Source organism: Phoxinus phoxinus (assembly GCF_949152265.1).
Source record: "Phoxinus phoxinus genome assembly, chromosome: 2".
Taxonomy (NCBI): domain Eukaryota; kingdom Metazoa; phylum Chordata; class Actinopteri; order Cypriniformes; family Leuciscidae; genus Phoxinus; species Phoxinus phoxinus.
Window position 1 is genome coordinate 22,411,640 of NC_136877.1, and position 25,027 is coordinate 22,436,666.

The 25,027-nt window shown below is 36.9% G+C and overlaps 1 protein-coding gene across 1 annotated transcript in view; it reads right to left on the reverse strand.

The window, feature by feature from the left end:
* The window catches only part of b4galnt4b (beta-1,4-N-acetyl-galactosaminyl transferase 4b), an 87,274-nt gene that overhangs the window by 15,080 nt on the left and 47,167 nt on the right, over positions 1-25,027 (reverse strand). The window contains exons 5-10 of the mRNA XM_079604720.1: positions 23,822-23,917; positions 23,403-23,493; positions 21,364-21,464; positions 20,676-20,743; positions 11,145-11,223; positions 4,292-4,358 (exon numbers count right to left, since the gene is read on the reverse strand). Of these exons, the coding sequence (XP_079460846.1) occupies positions 4,292-4,358; positions 11,145-11,223; positions 20,676-20,743; positions 21,364-21,464; positions 23,403-23,493; positions 23,822-23,917 (502 nt within the window). The remainder of the gene's footprint in view (positions 1-4,291; positions 4,359-11,144; positions 11,224-20,675; positions 20,744-21,363; positions 21,465-23,402; positions 23,494-23,821; positions 23,918-25,027) is intronic.

The following is a 25,027-nucleotide window of genomic DNA, read 5'->3' on the forward strand; positions in this document are numbered from 1 at the left end:
CAGGAAACATGATGCTTGCTGCTTGTCACCACAACTGCAAAGTTTAAAGTGACATTTGACACAGAGCCAAACTGCACCAGAGAGGAGGTGAGTTATGGACTGCATATTTTAGCTCAGCTTTTATATAGCATTCCATCTTTACTACTAAATCTGGAGCCAGTACAGATCATCAATGAACATGTTACTATTCAACACTATACACACATGCTAGGCTTCAAATTCAAAATTCAACCTCGCTCTGGATCAGTTTTATTTAATTTTATTATTTATTTTTTGTATGGACACTTACCTAAGGCATGAAGAGATGCAACCAGGCTCACACAAACTTCCCGTGCTTTAAGACAATCCCTTAGAGATCAGTCTATGGGCACTGAAGCATGCAGGTGTGTGTGCGTGTGAGGGAGACTCTATTCATTACGGCTTTTCTCCTGACATTATGTGAGCTCACAACAGTGTCTGCTCAGCTAGCCGCTGATGAAAACACACTTTTAATGAGTCCTATCAATCTACTGCAAATATGCTACTGGGCAAGCAGAAGTTACAGTCTATCAGTCAGTTATAGTCTGTCTACACTGATGCTAGAAATGCTGAAAGAAAGCACATGGCACTGACAGAGGGATGAAAAGAGAGAGTATAAAGGGTTAGCCTACAGTAAAATCCAAGATGAAGACGAAGAACAAAGATATGGAGCAGAGTTGTGCCATTATAGGCTCAAAAAGACTGCAGGCTTTGACTGATGTGTCCGTTGATGCTGTTGGAGCTTTAAAGCTTTAGTCATGGGCCATATGGCTTTATTGATTATTGAACAGACACATTACAAGCAAATTTAATTGGACATAAAATAGAATAAAATCTCAAACAAGCTTTCTTCTTCTATATCTAGCTTGCAAATATAACAAATATTGTTGGCTCTTGTAAGTCGCTTTGGATAAAAGCGTCTGCTAAATGTAAATGCATTTGTCACATTGTTCGTAATTTGCAGATCTTTGATCTTATTTTTGAATAATTAAGATAAAACAACGAAAACCGGGCAATACCCTTAAAGGGACAACTTTGTATTTTAACTATTCCTACTAGGTTCATATTAGTACCTTAGAGTACAAAGATATCACTTTAAAGGGGTCATGATATGATAAATCAAATTTGCCTTGATATTTTGTCATATACTGTTAGAGGTCTTTGTTCCATTAAAACATTCTATACGATTCATGGAGCTTAAAGACATTTTAAGCTATGAAACTTTGTTTCATTACAAACAAAGCATTTATTTAAATTAAGCTCCCAAAACAGATTTTTTTAAAATATATTGCAAGTTCTATTTGCTTTTATTAAAAGCAAATAGAACCCATTATAATCACTGACGCTGTCTACACTGGATACAGTAGCTATACTGATGCTTTCTCATGAACTCCACCCACTTGAGTCTGCTGACAAGAGGACAAAAGGAAGAGTAAATGGAAGCGTAATGATGGGTTCAGACCACACGATATAAGCCTGATTTTGGCACGATCCGTTTGGCGTAAATTGTTGTGGAGGTTTATAAACGACAATGGCCTTCGGGATGCAAGAATGATCTCGTATAGTGTGTCACAGTGGACGCTTAACGACATTACAATGGGTTCCATCACATCTGTGACGTTGACCAATAGGAGCACAGAATATATTCCTTACACAGCTTTTAAACACAGCGAAACGAAAGAGAAACGGTTGTATTGGTGATGCTAGGTGGGATTATGCAATGGAGGAAAGGTTCATGGAGCTATGGCAACAATTCTCCTACCTATATGATGTTTTGTCCAGGGACTACCACACAAATGATACCGGAAGAATTTCAGCAACCCGTTGAGAACTAGAATTAGCATTAGGCTAGTACAATTATTGTTTGTTTATGCTTTTGTGAAGTCAATCGCTAGTCGTTAAAAACGGCAAGCAATGATTGGTCGGGGAGCAATGTGTAGTCTGACATGATTCTTGTCAACGACAAAATAATAATTTAGTAGTCAAAATTGCATAATCTGACACAGTGACTATCATAAAGGGGTAGCAAATTATGATTTCACTTTTCTAACTTTAGTTAGTGTGAAATGTTGCTGTTTGAGCATAAACAACATCTGCAAAGTAACAACGCTCAAAGTTCAAAGCAAAGGAAAATATTTGCTTTTAAAGAAAAGGACTACAACAAACGGCTGGTAGGGACTACACGACATTCCTACAGGGTTAGTGACATCAACCCTAAAATGTACATAAACTCCGCCCCCGGTAACACGCAGTCCATGTTGAGAAGAGGAAAAGTTGTTGTATAAGAGTACATTTGTCAGCATAAGAGTCAGCTCAAATTTTAGCATCTATCTTTTCACATGCAATAGTAAGTCACTCTGTGTGCATCTCACAACAGTTCCTATACGAGCGATTTATAGATTACCATGACAGAATATGCTAATTGAAGATAGTTAACTCCACATCAGCAACATAAATTCATCAACTAACCATTCAGAGACGTCCTGTTGCATTCTACGTGTTGTCACTTCTTCTTGAGTCTCTCCATCTTTGTCTGACTCCGTTTTAACATTAAAGGCAGAACAGTTTCTGTAATTTTAGTGTGTCTGACTCTGCGTGAGGTAATCGCAGCTGCTAACACACACACACACACACACACACACACACACACACACACACACACACACACACACACACACACACACACACACACACACACACACACACACACACACACACACACACACACACACACACACACACACACACACACAAGCACTTGAAACCGCGCCCTCTGCAGCAGCTGATTTGCATTTAAAGGGCCAGGCACAAAACGGTGCGTTTTTGCAAACCCTCAAAAAGTGACAACTTTAAACATGCTTTGTAAAAAAAAGCTGTGGGGTATTTTGTGCTAAAACTTCACACACACACTCTGGGGACATCAGAGATGTATTTTACATCTTGTGAAAAGGGCATTTTACCACCCCTTTAACGGACAAAAATATTGTTTAGTTTATACCTGGCACAAAGAAATATGAAATTTGAAATATATCAGTCTGTGTGTAATGAATGAATATAATATACAAGTTTCACTTTTTGAATGGAATTACTGAATTAAATCAACTTTTTCATGATATTCTAATTATATGACCAGCACCTGTATATGATGTAGAATAATACAATGGGAGAATATGTGTGGGTTCTGATAATAATAAAATATTGATATTACTATTTTAAGAACTATAAAGTAATAATAATAAAAAAACGATCTTCTTTATATATTTAAAATATCGCAATAGTATCGTATTATGAATTCAGTATCGTGATTTGTATTGAATCGTGACATGAGTGTATTGTTACACCCCTAATTATCAAAATGTATATGTAATAAAAACTAAATAAAATAAACGTTTATAAATGATAATTACACAATACAATGATGAAAAAAGAAACAAAGCAAATGGAAGGGGTTCATGAAGGTTCACCATATACTCTATCTCTTGTTAACAGAGCAGAAAGACAGTCAAAGTTAAACCTCTCGCTCTGGAGATCTCGCTCCATCTGCATCTCCCAGATGACATGACTAGAGAGGGAAAACGAGTGTGTCTGTGTGCCTTACATACGGTACGGTCTTCCTTAAGGGAGTGGTCTGCGTGATTAATGATTAGGACACTCCGGAGTTGGCTCCGTACTCTGTGGTGAGCTGTGTGGGATGGCTGTGGAAGCTAATGCACATCCCCCTCTCCCTCAGCTTGTTAAGTACAGTAAGGATTTAATCGAAAAATTGCTTTCGTCTCAAATAATTATGTAAACGAAGCAAAGGAGGGCCATGGGGATTGTCTTTCTCTCTTCCCCCCCCCCCCCCCCCCCTCTCTCACTTTGTGTCTCTACTTCCTCTTAAAAGCATGTGTAAATTAAAGTCAGTTCCCTTGATGAATAGCAGTAATTTGAAGGGGAGCGTGTGAACATATGTAATGCTTGATAAGACGATAGGCAAAGGAGTACAACGTACATGCTGACTGTCACAGCAAACACCTGAGGCTCAGGGGCAAGTGTTTTCTGGTGATTATAGTTGCCACTGCCTACATTTAAATGTAAGTGCAAAGTTACTTTTCATGCAAACAGCAGAAGCTGTGATGTTCAGAGGCTGTGAATGTTAACTGCAGTATTCAGATGTGATTGCAAATGGCAGAGTTTGCAAACGTTACTCTTGAGAATTCATTCCATTTTCTGTTTTATCTTCCCTGAAACATGTGCATGTATATTTAGCATCAAAAAAGGGAGGAGGATTTACCTGTGTACAACGAGATATAAGCTGAGTCAATGACATCATACTTCAGCCCAGGAAGGAAAGGTCTCCACTGGAAGAGAAGAGAAGAGACGGACAAAGAGGTGTAAAGGAGAGAAAAGCCTGCTAAGGGGAAATTCACAAATCAGTTGCGACAATTTGCGATACAGGATTTCAGGGCAAACCAAATGGCTTATTCCAGGGCGCTTTATTCCAACTAACCACCTGAAATTCAGTTCGGGATGCTAATAATAAAATTAATAACTTTTAAAATTTAAAATGTTCATAAAATTAATAATTCACTAACCACCTGCAATCCAGATTACCAGATTAAATAAAACTACCGGTAATAATTTTTTCATATTTAAAAATGATCATTTTAATTATTCACTAACCACCTGCAATCAAGTTGAATAAAGAATTAATTAAATTAATAAAATCTATAAATGTTTTATTATTGTGACAAGTCATTCTTCTTCTTTTTTTTGGCAGCAGTTATTCATCAAATAATGATTAAAACTGGGCATATGTTAAATTATAGATAGCAGGATACTGGCAGGTGATGTTGTAGTTCCAATAAAGTATGGTCTGAAATAGTACCATACAAAGATTTGGTTTGACATTGTATTGTTCAAGTGACCCTATTCCGAGTGATTTTTTTTTTCTCCCATGTGGCACAGATCGGATCCCAAGAACATGTAAGCAGGAAAATACGTGCATTTGCAAAGATGCATGCATTTGCGTCTGCCATGAAAGTGGACAGATCAGATATTCCCGTCAATGCGACGTCATTTGAAAAGCGATGGTGGCGAATGACGTGATCACATGCCTCTTTTTAATGCCCAGGCTGCAACAAGGGCACTCCTCTCTTTCTCCGGCTTAAGAAACCAATGTTTTGCTGACCTCTAAAGATGGTGCAGAAAGCTAAAGCTTGTATTGTCATTTAGTCTGTGTCCACTGCAAATCACAATGTTTTTACTTCCTTTTCGGCCTAAGCTTTACCGGGTCAGTACGTATACCTTGGCTTGTTTCTTGTATAGTGTATTATGTATGCCAAGTGTAAAGTGTAAATGCAGATATCGGATATGGGTCAGTTTTAAAAGAATAAGTAAGCTGGATATAGTCAACAAAGCGGATTTGGGCATCAACACCTGCTGTGTAAATGCGGGCGTTTTGTGTTTATCACAGACTTTTTGCCATATTTGTGGCATTTACATAATTTAGTGAATCGAGAGCTTAAACAATCCAGACAGCGAAGGCAAAGCAGGCACAATTCATTTTTAGAGAATCCCCCTCCGCCCTCACTGTCTTTCTGCTTTCACCCTCACAATGCTCTGGGACGACATGGCTCTCAAAATAGATGGGATACAGACACATAACAATTTTTCTAAAGAGGCTCTACAATTACAACATCACTTCTCGGCCACTCTTACGCAAGAGGTCAATTTAGCAATCACATAACAAAAAACTCTTATCACACTGGTCTTTGAATCGCACACTTCCACTCTTTCATTCACACACCAATGCCACACTACACAACAGCTTTCAGCCTTTCAGACTGTACAGTTGAACAAAGTAGGTGGGAAGAGATACAGAGAAAAAAAGAGAACAAAGGGAGGAGAAAATATGAGAGAAATTAATTTGAATTTAGAGCAGTTTGATGTCGACATTGCTTATAGTTTGACAGTTCCAGGCCCAGAAAATGGTACATAACAGAAGCAGTGTCTATCAAACTCACTGTCTTTGCATACTAATTGTCACAAGCACACACTCAAATGATGAGCATTTAGAAAGATTATTTGACTCAATAATGAATTCGCTGATTTATTTGACAGTCAAGGAATCTTGAGAAAGACTCCAGTTAAGTGCCAGAATCAAACATGTAATAGACGTACCCTTCCTTTTAACACACTGATGAGGGTTAGTTTTGGACAACACAACATAAACATCCACACACCTGAATCAGTTTTCTTCAGTGTTTAGTATTCACCCTAGTGTTCTGCACAGCTTGTGTTTCTCAAGGTCAGATTTGCCTTTCGGGAATCGATGGAGTGCAGTTACAGCACAATGTCAGATCTGAGAAGTCACAGATGCCTGTTTGCCCCCAGTGACATAATACACACACACACACGCACATACACAAATAAATCCATGCAAACAATCATGCACGTTCCCACACTAAATACACACCTACTGTAAGCAGTATTACACACTGATCAAGGACTAGATAGGCAGCCAACACACACTGTCCTTTATCAGTCTATAAAAAATATCATTGGTTTATAACACTTTATAAGGTTCAATTTGTCAAAATTAGTTAACTACATTAGTTAACAAGAACTAACAATGAAAAACACTTATTTTTCTTGGTTCATGTTAATTTCAACATGTACGTGTATACATTACTAAAATCAAAAGCTATATCTGTAAATATTATTCAATGGACCTGAGCTAACATTAACAAAAAAAATGAACATTTGTATTATTATCAACTAACGTTAACAAAGGTTAATAAATACGGTACAAAAATAACTGCATCAGCTACATATTTATGTCTCCTTTGTATTGACGATGAATAAAATTGAGCCCATTCACTGTTGACTGGCAGCACCATCCATAATAGCTCCTCCTGCAAATGTCATATTGGATAGTTTCTGGTCAGACTACATCAGACAGGCTTTATTAGATCTCTTTGTCCTTACAAAGCCTGGGGATTCTGTTAAAATGCTAATCAGCCTCAGAATAACTCTGAAAGCAACCATGAAAAGTTTAAGCACATACGCACATCACAGAGGTTATCCTACCTTTTCTGATTTAATAGCTGAAACTGGGGGGAAAGGGGAATCTTAAAGTTGCAGTGAGCCTAAAAACATAGAACATCTAAAGCATCTCCAGTCAACTCGACAGTCTAGCCCATTCCACTTTTGTTAATAAATGAATTTCTGTGTTTGCCACAGATAATTAGCTGTTTTTGCTTTTTGGTGTCTGGTCCCTGTTGACTCTCTAGCTGAGAATACCTCCAAGTTCAGTGAATTTATTCATTGGGCTCCTCTCATGTCTTTGAACATCCTATTCTCCAGCACTCTGCAGTGAACATTAAATAAGATGTGAAACACAGATGCATCATCATGGGCCTTCTTTGCCTCCGGGCACTGAAAGTTGTGCAGTGCGGATTTGGGTGAAAAATAATAATAATTCTTTATAAGTTGTGCAGGAGTGAAAGCTTTTTTATGGTCACATTAGCGTTGTGAGTAGATAAGTGAGTTAAAGATTAAACAAAATGTCTCTAAGACTAGCAGGAAAGACGTAACAATTCAGCTGACAGACTTTGAGCAGAAGTGAAAAATCTATAATGACACCAAATCCTTTCTTTCCAATTAACAGCTCCACTATCTGTACTCTGTGCTGATTGTCCAGTCAATTGTGTGGAATAAAAGGGTCAAACCAACTGAATTTAATTCACTGTCCTGTATTATTACTCATTTGTCTAGTTTTTTCTTTTGTTTGACTGACATTAGATTAAGTTCTACATTCTTATGAATAATTTATCAAAATATTGTATCATAAAGCAACAAAGTGATCTAGGGGTCATGAATTAAGTTTACAAATGAGGCTGCTATTCTAAGACTCATCATAAGATGCAGAGATGAGAAAGATGTATGCACCTGAAACGTTTATTAATTCACTTTTGTTCTTTGCCTATAATTGATTATACAATGTTAGATTTATTAATTCAGTAGATGATTTTATCCAAAGTGATTTAAAAATGAGGAATACTACAAAAAATGCATTACATCCTATGACAGCAACATGATACGTATGGAATGCCAAACCTGACTTAATAATACATACATAAATAAAAACAAAGAAATGTAAAAAAAAATATATATATATATATATATATATATATACTTTTATTTCCTTATTTATGTATAATTGTTTTTTTTTTTCACATTTATTTTTCATTTATTTATTTCCCCTTTTATTTATTTTCACATGTATTTATGTATATATGTATTTATTAGGGGTGTAACGGTTCACAAAATTCACGGTTCGGTTCGATATGACTGTTACGAATTCACTGGAGGCAAGATGGTTGAGAACCCAAATGCAACTTTACTTAACAAACGTAATCAAACATAAAAGCAAGCAAACAGAAACATACAAAGACACAGGGCAAACATGAGGGCTTAAATACACAGACTAATTACAAGACAAGGAACACCTGTGAACAATGATCAGACAATTAACAAGTGACAAGACACTGCGTTTACACTTGGCATTAACATGCGACCTGTATCCGGATGTTGTCCACATACACATTGAAAAGACAAGTGTAAACGCAGGAACGGTTCAATACGGATATGTGTATTGTTACACCCCTAGTATTTATGTCTACATTTGTTCATATCCACATTTATTTATTTCTACATTTTTTCCTATGTATGCTAATGAGGCGTGTTTTACCTCAGACATATCAATCAGGCAGTGCTGTCAACATTGATTTTGGAAGATACATTAAAAATGCAGTTAGCTTCTGTGTACTTATATACATGGCATGAGATGTGTGTCTCACTAGCTGCGCTTACATGATGCATCTTTTGTTTGATTTAATCCCGAATAATTCCAATTGATGATTTAGCCTAAGAGGTTCTTTGGAATCAAGCATTTTGGAATATGCAATATATTTTTAAGCATTTGAATTGTCACATGTTGCGCATGTAAAATTAGGAAATTTCAATGACGTATTTGTCACGTTGACAATAAACATAAGCTCTTATCAGCCTCATCCAGGACATTTACATGAAATGTGTTTAAAAGTGGATCATTTCACGCACTTCCGTGTCAAAGAGTCTGTTATCAGCGACTTCTGTTCATGTGTGCCAAGACATTTTAGAAATCCAACCAGCTGATGTTTTACGGCCATGTCCGGAAATAAAGAGTAGGCCTATGTATGGCAAACCTATATACAGTTAGGGTGATATTAAAGGACATAAACCGTGATATAAAATTTTGGCCATATTGCCAATCTCCAAGTCATTCATTCCCTGCGTGACCTGTACAGGGGCGTCCACAAACCTCTTACGTTTGGTTTGGTCACATGACTGTGGCCTCAAAGCTTAAGGGATTCACGATTGCTATGTCTGAGGTAAAACATGCCCCCCTCATTAGTGTGTGTAGAAATAAATAAATGTGGAAATAGAAATAAATAAATGTGAAAATAAATAAAAGTGGAAATAAATAAATGCATTAAAAAAAATACAATTATACATAAATAAGGAAATACATTTTTACATTTTTTGTATATTTATTTATGTATATATATGTTTTACATTTCTTTGTATATTAATTAATTTATGTATTAATTTATTTATTATTAAAGGAACCGTATGTAAGATTGTGGCCAAAACTGGTACTGCAATCACTTTCAAATTACTGTAGAGCGGTGTAGGAATGGGTAGAAAAGAACTCAGCTCTTCTGATGGAGTTGGTCAGATTAATATATGCCCTGACAGGTTTGCTGAAGACCAAACACGCCACTGCTTTCTGAATCATTTGCAGTTGTTTGAGGGATACAGGATGGCCGCCCGGCAGTAGTCTAGTATAGACATGTTTAACCAGCATGCTTAGATAAGAATGGTTTGATTTTACTGAAGAAATATATGTGCTTGGATGATATTTTAGGTTCAGAAATGTTGTGTGTATCAAGAAGAGGGGGGAGCCAAGCACTGAACCCTGAGGTACCCCGTGGTAGCTGACTTTCCTGCTATGTTGTTAATCATATTTAACACAAAGCTGAATTAATTTAGGAGAAATACATATATAATAAAAAACTTTGGAATATTAAAGGGGGTAGTTAAACAAATTAAATAATGTTAAATAACAATGTTAATAACATTTACAGTATATGCAAGGGGGAGAGAGAGAGACTGAGTGAGCAACAACATCTGTTATCAAAGGGGCCTGTACGGAAATGTATTAAATTATGTATTAAAAATATATAAATTTTATACAAAGTATGTTTTTAACTAGGGGGTTCTATTCATACTCAAGTTTACCCATCTCAAGCAGGAAGAACACAAAATGATCTAATCTATTTTAATCTATTTGTTTTCTATTCCATTATCATCTCTCTCCCACTCTCTCTCTTTCACTTTGCTTGTCTTCTACTTTCTATCTTCTCCTGCATAATAAAATTACTGAGATGCGCTGGCTAAACTCTGCATCCTTTGGGTGCAGTCTGGAAATAATCAGGCTATCAAAGAGGCTGTTATGCTACTCAAGGATATTGTAACGGTCAGAGACGCAGTATCTATACATGTTTAAATAGGTAATGAGTTACAAAAGTAGTGGGCTGATAGATGCCTGTTTGCTGTGTATATAGACACTATATAAAATTGTACATGGTTATATTGCATGGTAATTATTGCTGCAGTATAAGCACTGCAGCAATAATTCTGATCCGGCCATTACCAAGAACATCTCTGTATGTGTTTTGCAGTATTAAGTGATGCGAGCTTTGGAAAATATTTCCTCGACTAATTTACCATGTTTCTAATCTTCTCTATTATTCAGCTTTAAATAATGCAATAACTAAAAGAGGTAGAGAGAATAGGATAAGACCATAGAAGCACAAGGACACATAAAACCTTTGGTGGACAGTCTAATGGTAAGAAAATATACTAAAAGGTAGCAAGATGTCCTGGATAAAACGATATAAATAAAAAGGTTTTATATACAATTTCTACACACTATCAAATAGTAGGTTTCATTGACACTTTCAGTTAAGTTTTATTGAGGAAACTTCAACATCTACAGTAAATTACCAGAATTTTTCAAACTCCGGCTCTGTACTCACCCCCACCTCCACATGGTCTGAACCTCTGTCATCTTGCTTGTGCAAAACCTCAAAGTAGTATCGACGTGAGGACATAAGACTGCAGAGAGAGAGAGAGAGAGAGAAGGGAAAAGGAGGAGAATTAAAGTGAAAGAAAGAGGTATGGAGAGAGACCAGATGAAGAAAGGAAAAAAATTGGCAGATGAAAAAAAAAAAAAACTCAAAGCACCATAGGCACTGGAGGATCTGTACATTGTTAGTGACAGAATCACTAAGGTGCCTTATCTCCTCAAAGAAGCACTACGATCTTGTTCAACTACTAGAAAAACATTAGGTTACTTGCATAACCCAGGTTCTCTGAGAACAGGGCAACGTATTTCGCTATGGGAAACGCACCCAGGCGTGATAGACTATGGAAGCACCACAAATTACACCAATTCTGTCTGAAAGACGGACCAATCACAGCTTATGACAAGGAGCCCACCCCCTGCCTATATATACAGCTGTTATCCCCGACACGGCATTCTAAGCACGCTCTTCCACAGTGTAATGAGTAGGGAAGCTTGGTGAGATACCTCGTTCTGTTCTCAGAGAACTGGGGTTACGCAAGTAACCTAACGTTCTCTTTCAAACATTTGCTTGGTATCTCACTATGGGAATGATATAGCCAACTCCCATAATGCATGCTTTTAGAAGCAGCCGAACAGACCCAGCATGAAATAAAGATACCCTTTCAATTCTCCAAAGAGCCAACATTGAGAACTGCATGAGCCATAGAAGGCACAGTGACATCAAGACGGTAAAATCTGATGATCATCTGAAAACCAGTATGAGGGGAAGCCCAGCCTGCCGCTGCACAAAAATCTCCCACTAAAATTCCCTTGAACAATGCCCATGAGGAATCCATACCCCTTTTAGAATGAGCCCTTAAGCCTGCCGGGGAATGAAGACCCATAGAAGTATGGTCCAATTTAATTTCCAATTGGAAAGGAGATCTACTTAGCCTTACATTGAGTGACCAATGAAACGGATAACTCATCACTCTTCCTGAACGATTGTGTCCAAAGTGTGCAATTTCCGCTACCTAAACCCAACCATACCCGAATCGTCACACATGGACGTTAAAGGGTACCCTTTTCGTCGTATGTTGCCGTATGGTCAAGACCCGTCAGTATGTGAGGTTTTGGGGTGAGACTGTGTTAGCTTGACTAGGATGTGACTTACCCACTCGCTTAGCTGAGACTAAAGCAAGTAGTAAGACCGTTTTCAGATAGGAGCTTAACATGAACACTTTCCAGAGGTTCAAACAGGGCCCAAGTTGAAGCATTCAAAACCGTGGACAAGTCCCATGATGGGACCAGTCGCTTCGACACTAGTCTCAAACTCTTCACTCCCTTCATAAAATGGCATAAGCCTTCCACAAGCAGCTGCTGGTCGAAAATCGGAGTAAACTCAGGGGACTCCGAATCCATAATATCCCCCCACAAAGAAAGATCCCACAGGGGAGAGGGTTGGACCCCCTTTGCCGAAGGAGGGACAGAAGAGAGAACAGGATCATCTTTAGAAGAAGCAGGCATTTGAAGCCTTCTTTCCAAGATCCTGGCTGGCATTACACTACAGTGCACGCAACTGTCCACATCCACCAGCACGACCTGAGCATGCATGTGATACACATTGGATGCGGATCCCAGCCCGAGATCATAAATCCACATCCAGCCGCACAAGAGTGCAAAGGGGCATCCTTCTCTTTCTCCGCGGCGACCTTGGACACCGACATGGTGAGTCAAATTATACTGTAACCTTAGCATATATATATATATATATATAGGGAGGGGGTGGGAGCTCCTTGTCATGAGCTGTGATTGGTCCATGCTTCGGACAGTCATGGTGTAGTTGGTGTTTCCATAATCTATCTCGATTGTTTGAAAGAGAACTATATTAGCAGTGAAGTAACCTCTTAGCCATTTATGCTAGCCAGTGTAATTTCATTTGATTTTCAAACAAGATAGTCCTGGTAAAAAGTAAGTGTGCTTAATTGTATTAATGTCCACTTGTAGTGTACTTCAAATCTTAAAATTACTGTATATTTAAAAAAATGCAGATACCATATTATTGCTGAAGTAAAAGTAAACTTAAGTGTAGAGTATGAGTACTCTTAAGAGTATGACTGTTTCTCAACAAACTTAATTAAAAATAACATTTTGTAATAATGTAAAATCAAATGTTTTACTTTAATAATACATTGGAAATCATTATGTTTTAAATAACAGGGTGTCCTATTATGCTTTTTTACATTTGCAACTTTTTTTATTGTGCAATGTTGCTGTTTGAGGATGAAAGGGTTATGCAAAGCAAAAAGTCCTTTCCAAAGTGAGTTATTCTCTACATCAGTCTTCAGTTTTCTTCCGGGAACGTTCACAATATTGTGTATTATATAGCCATGTCCAGTCCAAGAGACGATGTTATCACAATATACATCTTGTGATGCAAGGTTTTTAATGTGTGGGACTATACTTTCTTCCACCACGAATTTAAATCTCAAGTTTACATTTTAAGAGTCAAGCCCAATCCTATACCAATTCAAAAACCTCTATTTAACTACGTAGCAACAACAGCTTGGACTGCATCAGCGAAGTTATTAGTATAGTATTACTGACTAGAGAAATAAATAGAGATAGAGCATGTGGTTACCTGTGTCTGATATAGCTTATGAAAGCTTCATATGTGCACTTAATGTTTGGAGAGAAAAAAATCTCCATTTAGAGATATTTAAAGAATCTCCATAGGACTGTTTTTTTCCCCAGTAGTTCCATCACAGAGGAAAAGCTCATTTATAAAATACAATTGATGAAAACAAGGAGGCTGGTGAAAGCTCAAACTGAACAAAATATTGAAAAAAGCATGGGTGGACAGACAAGCTGCATGTCATGTCAGTTAGTACCTTTCTCATATCAAGAATCATGTGACAAAACACTAAGAAACGCTGAGAAATCCTGAGAATACCATTAATTCTTCTAATGGACAACTTTTTTTTTTAAGACAAAAACATTATCAACATAAAACAAGTTAACCTAAATATAAAACAACTCTGACTGTGTCAAATTAAGCCCAAATGACAGAAGCTGTGCCATATGCCATCCAATGTCAAATAAAATTCAAAGAAGCGCCTTCCTCAGAAATGCAGCTGGAGGCTCTTTCCTACGTAGGTAGTCTTTTCCATCAAACCTCAAACAGAATAAAATTGTATTACAAAAAAGAGATTTCTAATGTCAGCTGCAAGGAGGTTTTTATTTAATGTTGACAATGGGATGAAAACACTTGTTTAAACTATCTCAGACAGGATTTGGTTTTCTGTTAGAAAGATATTTTAGAAAAGACAAAATTCACAAAAGACATGTGAATAGCAGTACATTCAGATGAAGAGGTTGTGTTATGACACAATTATTCTTCAGATGTTCTGCTGGAGTTGCTTTGATTAAATCAGCCAAGTGCAATGCAGCTGACTGTGACAGCATGAGAATGTGTTGAAGGCGGTTCTTAATTGTATACTTAATTGTATTGAATGTTCACTTGTAGTGTACTTCAAATCTTAGTCACATGAAATCAAAATGGACAATTAATATTTTTGGTGGAATATTGCAGTGTTTATTATAAATTATCTTTTTAAATGAATGTGCCATCCTAATATTTAAACAAAAATGTAAACCTTTTGTAGCAACATCTCTTCTCTTCTCTGATGATGTATTTACTGGCATGAGAGCTGAACACTTAAGATCACAGCAATAGCAAACCACAGCGATGATCAGAACAAGTCCTTCCCTACATTTTTATTCCATTCAAAAAGCCAGGTAACACTTTATTTCGATAGTCCACTTTAGACATTCTACTAAGTATAAGTAACTTTGCAGCTACATGTCAAATAACTGTCATATTAGTAGACTGTCTGCTTAACATATGCAAACACTTTATGTTGATGCTACTCCAACAGATATTCTACTGACTATACGTAACTTGGCAACTACAAGTCAACTTATTCTCCTAACCCGAACCCTAACACCTAACCCTAACCTAACAGTCTACTAACAGTCTACTACAGCCAAATAATACTCTAATGAGAGATAGTTGACATGTTGAAAAGTTACTTATAGTTAGTAGAATGTCTAAAGTGGACTATCGAAATAAAGTGTAACCAAAAGCAATTTCAATTGGATGGAAGTCGATGCAAGTTCTGTTTCATGATGACTTTAAAAAAACAATTTTTTTTTAAATTGTACTTGTCATATCAATAAAATAAAAGGCAAAAGTGTACTTAAAGATACTTTCATGACTGTATGTAATACACTCAAGTACACTTTAAAAAAAATCAAACAAAAAGTCTACTTTAAAGTACATTTTAAATCAGTATTAATTTTAATAATCTTGTTGTATTTTAAAGAAGTATGTGATGTGTTGACTATAATACTAAAGCACTTGTAAATATTTAACATTTTAACCGTGCAAGTTGTTTATACAAATGTGTAATTACAAATGTATTTGAATACATAACATACAAGACACAGGCATTAAAGTATATCTGAATGACATTAAAGTATAGTATGTATGCATAAGTTAAATAATTGCATTTAATATACATGTAACATCACATTACGTTCATTTAGCATTTAAGTAAATTATTTTAAAGCATAAAACCAAATCAACCGAATTAACAACTGAGCATTAGTAATAAGCATTACCCGCATTGTGTGTTTGTTTGTTGTTCTTTAATGGATGGCAGTATGTTTGTCATGTCTACCGAGAGTTCAACCAATAGAGGATTGAAGACTCCAAAAGAAAGGACTGGCCACTAGATCAGGGCTAGATGGGATAAATTGAGAGAGGCTTGAGGGGGTACAGAATGGAGTTTTAATTGGCTGACTAATTGCCAGACTCCATCTGAAAGTGTTCTGCTCAATAATTGAACAGTACTGAGTGATGGGTGAGATAAAGAAAGAGTGTATTCAGGCAAAGCCCACATGAACACACTCTCAACAGACTGCTGCAGCAAGACAGTAGGCTTATTCGAGATGTCAATCGACTCACAAGGGCAAACTTCACATAGTATACATATTGCATATCTTATCTGGTTAGGACATGGTGTTACAGTATAATCCTAGTGTATGATGGTCCCACTACCACAGTAGTGGGGTTCCCCTTTGAAGTGGAACTCAAAGTGGAACTTTAAAGCATCATCAGCTTCTTTGTCCTCAGGTTTTTGTGTGTGCATGTGAAATATATGTGTGTGAGTGGTTAGAAGAAAGAAAAAGAAACATGACTAGCAGACTCAAGAGATGTGTCATGCTGTGTGATAGATTTATCACACTGGACGATACACAAGAGCTGTGTGTCATCTGTCTAGGAGCGGAGCACGCTCTGTCAGCACTCGAGGGGGCTGGCTGTGCTTACTGTAGTTTCCATAGTTCACCCAAAAATAAACACTACCCCATGATTTACTCACCCTGAAGCCATCTTAGGTGTATATGACATTTGTCTTTCAGACGAATACAATCATATAAAAGTAATCCAAGCGGCTCCGGAGGTTAATAAAGGCCTTCTGAAGTGAAGCGATGCGTTTGTGTAAGAAAAATATCCATATTTAAAACTTTATTGACAAAAATAACTAGCTTCTGGCAGACGGCCGGACACCAGGATTTTTTTTTATATAACTCTCATTGGTTGAGTGTTTTGATGTCATGTTTTGTGTGGACACATGGCTTTGTTTTGTGTGTTTCTATGTCCCATGTTCTCCGCTGTCCATTGTCTTAAACCAATCCTTTTTGTTACCCGATTTGGTTCATTTCCCCCACCTGCTCTCCCTTGTTACCCTCCTCATTTCCTGCACTATTTATTCTCCATGTGTTCTCAATCCTGTGCCAGTTCGTTGTGGTTGTTTTCCTGGTAGGTGTTGCTGTGTACTGCCCCACCATTCCTTGCTATGCTGTATAATCTCCAGTCCTGCCTACTTGGACTGTTTTTCAACCTGCGGGAAATTTTGTTTGCGTTTTGTCTAATAAAAGTCTAATAAAAAGCCCATTAACCTCTGCATTCTTGAGTCCTTCTTCATCCCTGACCTCATCTGACAATAAGTAACATAAATTCAAAATATAAAAAAAATATATAAAAATGTGCACACCATGTTTTTCATAAATTACATTTACATATGTATCCCATATATTTTCCAAAAACATATTTTACATACATTCATTTTTTTTATATAAAATCAATACTAAGACACATATGCCACATGTAAACACATGTAAACAATGTGCTATGCATGTATGTGTAATTTGTATAGTACACATACTGTACAAAGACATATATGTTGTGTATATAATTATATACGAGACATGTCAAAATATGTATTGTACTGTACATACATAAACATATATTTGTATGGGCTAAATGTATATGCTAATATATGGAACTGTTCCAATTTATAATATGTTTCATATAGCTGTGCATATACAGTACTGTATGTAAATGTATGTTTTTACTTTATATGAGTATATATTTGTTATATTCATATTTAATTTATGTATATTACATTTGAATATGGGTACCCTTTTTTATTGGAAGTTGTTGGCAGACTGTGGGTTGTGTTGCAATACTTCAGGCATGCCTACTTCTTTCTTCAGACAATCTGAAGCTAATAAAAATTTCTCTAAGGGCCCTTTTATAGCCTGTCATCATGACGCAGTGTCTCGGTTGTTCTAAGCCAACTGATAAGTTTAACCTCAACAAACAGATCCTGTGGCAAAGCGACAAATTAAACAGGTACAGATTTACACATCACTGGCAGCCTATTTAATACATTTTAAAAAGTATTATATTCAGACCTCTCCACAATGCTCCACAATGCATTTTCCCCACTGTTGCCTTGGTTTTATTTCTTGCCTATAGCTCATTTTGATGACAGCACCCACTATCCTGACTTCATTAGTGAATGCTCCAGACATTTGCATAAAACCCCCAATGTAACATGAAAGTGAGCGTTGGCACACACATTTGAATTGAAAACAAACCATAGAAGGGAGATTGCTAAGTATTTTAAAATGCAAATCCCCTCTTGAGTAAAGTTTGTTTCTTGTTTGTTCATTTTGGGAAGTAATCAAGTAATTTATGCACAGATTAGCGGATAACAAACAGACAGGACAATCAATGACTTCATCAGAACAGTTTTACAAAACAACAGTTGCCTGAACTGAATACAGAAAAACAGAGAATGACAGTATGTATAATGTAATGGACTACACTGTATAAAAAAATTATAAATGAATAAATAAACATTTAATTCTTGTCTTTTACATTAGCACTTTTATAGTTGCAGTGTGTGTGTGTGTGTGTGTGTGTGTGTGTGTATATATATATATATATATATATATATATATATATATATATATATATATATATATATATATATATATATATATATATATATATATATATATATATATATAATACAAAAATATATATATACTGGTAATGTAAATGTACTAGCATTCAAAAATCCAGTTGATAGATCCATTTATATATTTAGTGAACTGAAACTCCTCTTAACATTTCTTAGCACGCTTTTGACAGATACTTCTAAAATGTCAAGAGAGGTTGACCTCTGCTGGCCCTGTAGAACTGACATATTGCCATAAATGCCAGTTGCAATATCTGAGACTCTGAGTTACTCTGCCCTTTCTTTCCTTCAGCCGTGGAGGGCAAACTAGATATACTCCATTCTATTATGTAAGTGATACATGAAAATACTATACATAAGAGTAAAACACAGTCTCATATATATTAAAATTAAAATTATATATTTATGTATATTTTATAAAATATTTATTTTTTAAAGAGAGAGAGAGAGAGAGAGAGAGAGAGAGAGAGAGAGAGAGAGAGAGAGAGAGAGAGAGAGAGAGAGAGATTCACAGCTCTGTGAGATTTGTGGTTTTTGAGTATTATCCTACACATTATCCTACACATTTCTAGGAAACTAAAGTGAGAGAGAGGTTGTGTGGAAATACATTATATGGAGATTATGCTAATTTTTGAAAGCATAGTTTCTGTCATCCACAACTGACAGGCATGTCTCGCCTCTTGATGGCTCTGTAAACTTTTCACTGTTCATTAGTGCGCTATTTTGCCCAGCAACTATGGGAATTCCAGACAATCCTGTCAGACATTTGCCCTCTTTGCTCTCTAAAATCCACCCCATTAGTCTACATGACGCATTGGCCTACTCTGCTCTGTCTGTCACCAAACTAACAAGCCCCAATCGAAGGGCAAAATGAAAGCAAACAGTGAACTGAGGTACGTAGACAGAAAGTCGTCTAACTCAAGTTGAACAGAAGTCAAAAAAAAGTTTATATCCTGACATCCTCAACTAGAAAAGCAGAGGATATCAAAGACACTCTTGTGGCAGTTTGAACCGTTGCCAGGCCATTGTCAAAGCTCGCTGAAAAGAGGAGGCACTTCTCTGCCTTTCCCTCTGGAGTGCCAATAAGCATGCTCATTTTTATTGGCACTAAAATATTCTGGAACATGTACACGCTTGCTTTTAGACTGACACTGCTGATGAATAATTCAGCGGCACACACTATTTACACCGAAGCTCGACTTCAGCACCAATCAGCAGTGGCTGGAGAAGACAGACAAGGGCGATTAAAACGGACGACATGACACTTAACTCTGACAAACTACTATTTAATGTGTCCCCTTGTTATTCTCAATCACACTGTCTCTGCAGACACCTATTGGGCAGCATGCTTACTGTTACAGTAACTGCCCCTGATACCTGTTCATTTAACAGAGAACTTGAGCGTGTGCTGTCTTAAATCATTATGAGCATAAAGTTTATAAGGTTCATACACCTGGATTTAATGAATGGACAAGGAATGGAGGAAAATATATTGAATGTTTTCACTCATTCAAAAAGTTTGGTGGCATGACTGTTTTTTCAGGTTATTTAAACTCAGTTTACATATACAAATATGTGGCTTGGTTTCACAGACAGGACTTAGACTAAACCAGGATTAAGCCTTAGGTCAATTAGGGCATTTAAGTAGCTTTTATAAACGTGCCATAAAAACATTACTGGTGTGCATCTTGAAACAAAACATTAAGATATGCCTGTGCAAGTTGCTTTCAGTTAAAACTGATCAAACATACATTTTAATCTGGGACTGGCTTAAGCCTTTTCTGTGAAACCAGGGATATGTGTGATGAATTTGCATGTTCTGCTAAATAATAAAAGCAGTGACAAATGAAAAAAGAAACCTCAGAGTGTTCATCTTGAGGAGAAATTACAAGTTAATGTGTCACTTACCACAACTGTGATCTTCACATCCTGTCTTGCTCATTGCTGCTCATCCAGAGTACAGCATATTTAAACGTACCATATAGCTGTATAAAGCAATGAGCTGGCAAGTACCTTTCCATGTTGCAGACAATCCTTTAGTCATACTCTCCTAATATGCATTTAATTATGAGGATACATCCAGGAAACATATGCTGTATGACACTCACCGCACAGGTTTGGAAGTTTGGGATCTGAACTTGCTGAACTCCCCTGGAGCTGTCCACTCTGAGCCGTGCTATATGACAACAGACAACAGAGACTGTGACTCAACTCCAGCACAGACACACAGGACACAATATCCAGGCTTGTACTATTGAATTGAGAAGGTGTTTTAAATTACAATTTAATTGAGGTATTAAAGAGGACGCTAACTTGCAATTTGAATGTTAGAAAGCAGAATAAAAGTGAATTAAAAACGAAAGTACGATAATACGATAGATAGTACGATAGAACGATAGATAGTATGATAGAATGATAGATAGATAGATAGATAGATAGATAGATAGATAGATAGATAGATAGATAGATAGATAGATAGATAGATAGATAGATAGATAGATAGATAGATAGATAGATAGATAGATAGATAGATAGATAGATAGATAGATAGATACAAAATCTCTTTCTGTTATTCAAATTTAAATTTCAAATCAGCTTCCTGAGGGGTGTGGCCAATTTAATTAAAATATGCTTCACGCTCATACATTTCGTCATTCTTCAATTCAGAATTTTCCCCGCCCATGTCAGACAAAAAATGAATACAGATAAAAAGAGACTCGGCCCTTCTACTGGAAGTATGAAGTTGTTCAGAAGTGCAGCCTGGTTTATTTAGGAGCCATGCATCATAGTACACACCTGCCCCACATACACCAGGAGCCGGGCATTGAGTGGACTCTCATCTGAGCTTAGCCACAGTTCAGAGTTATCATCCGATGCTATGGCGAACTGGAAATCCCCTGAAATAAATAATTGATCATTTACAGAGTTGTACTGTATAACCTTATGAATGACCTGCAGATTCTCACTTCTAAGCTTCCTTTGATAAGATGTTGTTTGGCAGTCACAGGACTCTCGCAGCAGTCTATCACCCAGCAGTGCTAGTGGCTTTATTCTGGCTGTCGGTAGTTCTCCGCTATATACCTTAAATTGACAGTAGCTCTTCCTTATCTGATTGTTTTGTGAGCTTGTGTGCCACAGTCAAAAGCCTGACTCAGCGACCCTGGTTATTTGCTAATGAAACCTTAACAAATTCTCATAACTTTCCCCTGCAAACATGAGCACGCCTGCACGCATCAGGGCTCATACAGTAGTCCTCACAGCAGCTTTTTCTTATCAGGTTAGGCAGAGTGTGCAAAATGTGCTGACTGCAGGGAATCCATTGAAATAATGGTTTCTGTGTGCCTTCAGAAGTCCTGTTTGGCAATATTCAGATCTCTCACACCCCAGTCAATCCTGCTTTGAGGAACACTTTGAACACAAAGCAACACTTAATGTGTATGTATTGCACATGTGTGATGGTACAGCACAAAGGTTTAAGAAGCTTTTAGAATTGGGCATGAATCACTACTAATATGTGATTATTTTTTTTTTACACAGAACACATTTTATTACAATAAAAATAACTCATAGTTACTGATGATAAAGTATCTTTAGAATGCAATAATGCCTGTGTTCATGACTTCAAACAATATGGTATAAAGTAATGTACCAGATGTTTCACTTTTGAAAGCGCTTCTGAAACAATGTCCTTTGGACAGATGACAAGACTCTTTTCATAAATGTGGAAACAGTGGAACAAATCAGGTGAAAACAATCAGCCTGGAGGAAATATAATGATCTATATCTGCTATGCTGTATAAAGACCTGAATGGTTTCAGATCCCTGAGGGACCAATGCAGCCCAAGTTATATCATAAAATGCTACAGCTGAATGTCAAGCCATCTGTTTAATACAAGCTGAATCATGTAGGATGGCAAAACAAAAAAACACATGGTTCTTTGATGGAAGAAAATATTCTAAATTCTATGTTTTAGAATGACAGTATCAAATTCAGTCAATCTATTTAAAGCAACACTAAATAACTTTTCCTCTTTGGTCGCCCTACAGGTTGGAAGCGGAATTGTCCATTGCCGTTATCGTAAATAATTTAGCCTACCGCAGCTACTGTCGCATGCATGCTCGCTGTTTATCCAGCACCGGCTTTGGAATGAACGATGTCCCCAGACAAGGTAGAGTATGTTGCATGATTTCATGAAAGTATGATGTATTGCGACATCAGAAACGAAGAAAAACAATTGTAGCGCTTGACGTAAAGCAAGTCAAATTTGTAGTTCTCATGTCTCATTCGAACTACAGAAACGCTACCCGATCTGGCAAACTTGCATAGTGCGGTTATAGCAGATATAGGGCCGCAAAGCGAATCCAGAAGTTCCTTTCACCCTGTTACGACTTGATGAACCCCTGATACGATTTTGGAAACATTATTTTAAGGTAAAAAAATATATATTTAGTGTTGCTTTAAAGCAGAATACTATTGACAAGCCAAGTGTCAGTAGTATGTATAGACTATTTTTACACAATAATAATAATTAATTACATTTATTTAGCACTTTTCTCGGCACTCAAAGCGCTTTACATAGAAGGGGGGGGGGGGGGGGGGGGTATCTCATCAACCACCACCAATGGTGGTTGTTTTAGTTACCACCACCAATAGGACAGATTGCTTTAGTTACTGAACAAGGATATTAATGCACAGCAATTGCATAAATTATTCTGCATTTTTGAAGGCATTAGAAGTCAAATGAGCATGTGTTTGGTAAAGGTTCATAAATCAATAACTTGTGTATAGATGGAATCCTTATAACGCAACAAAAACATTGATGAAATACACTAACCATCTTTGTAAGGATGAATGAATCCAAAGACTCTAAGGCCATAATTCTTCCACTTTGGAGCCACTGCAATTTTCTTCACTGTGGTCCTTGTCTGTGGGGAAGAATTAAATGTAAAAGCATCTGTAGGCCTATTCACTCTTAAACCCAAGGCACTAACAGTAATTCACAGAATCACACCTCAAAAGGACTAAGAAGAATTAACAGACAGCTTCAACACAATGTGAAAAGAAATTATATTAGCTCTGGCTGTAATACATACAGCCACCAGCAAATATTAGGCCAACATTTGGGTTTTGTTAATGAAAATAATATACTGTACTGACTATACTCCGTATCCATAATACATTTAATAAGTCAAACAACCAAGTTCATCTTAATTGTTCTACCAAACTCTTTCTTTCAATGTCTGAGGAACTTACATGTGGGTAGAGAGGAAAATGAAGATTCTTCCTGAGCTGAGAGATAGATGAACCACACCAGTCTTCAAACACATGCAGATTGGCCTGACCTTTATACTGATAGAGAACAAAACAAAAGTTAATCAGGCTTTACTTCATGTCTAACCAGCATTGATATGAAGGAAAAAGCAAATGTCCAGTGATTAGTCCAGTGACAACTTTAAAATAAAATTAAATCGTCTGAATTAACAATTGCTTTAGAGGTGAAAACAGGACCCCAGGCCTTCACACAGACCCAGATTATACACAGAACAGACCGACGAAAAAAAAACATATTTGAAATTGAAAATCAATCTGTCAATATGCCACTACCCCAAAGGCAAAAGAGTGACAGTAAACTGTAAATTAACTATAAATGTATAAATATAATGTTGGTCCAAGCAATTTTAAAGAAACCATGCAGTTTTAAACCAAAAGGTCAAGGTTTGTCATAATTATCCAGTTACTCACCTGCTGGTAAATATCATAACTATACCATATGGGGCAAAAAGCATCTTTCTCCAGCTCAACACTGAGTAAATGGGAATGGGAACGCTAACAGATACCTTTCTCCAGTTGCTAGAGACCTCTTTTAACATCAATTGTAATGTAAACTATGTAGTGGCCTAATACCAATAATATATTTTTCTCCTCAGGAGGAAAATAATAATTATGTTTTGCCACGAAAAGCTGGATACGACAAAATGCTCACAGTTTGTAGAGTGATTAATTGTATATTGGATACGCAGAAATGCTTTCGGTAAAAACAAATAGTCATAAACAGGAAAATTGGGCAATGTATTACCAGCAACTTCATGCTCACGATTTAATGGAGAATGTATGAGTTGGTGCAGCAGTGGTGGGATTTAGCGGCAAATGTGTGCACCTTTGCAAATATTCATGTACTGAATTCTTCACCACCCTTTATCTTTCTGTAACTCTCCTGGTGGTGGCGGTGACAGAGACGAGCATTACTCATCATGCAGGTGAGCTCACATTACATTGCCTTTCCCCTTCTGTCATTCATTAGGTCTCTCTCCTCACAGCTACGTTTAAATTTAGCCTATATAATTGCATCTGATGTGAATGGTGGGATTGGCATCCCACCCACTCTGAGGCGGACAGGACACCACAGAAATCTGAGCAATCTTGGGCATGGTTACAGCTGTCATGGGCACAACTGGACTG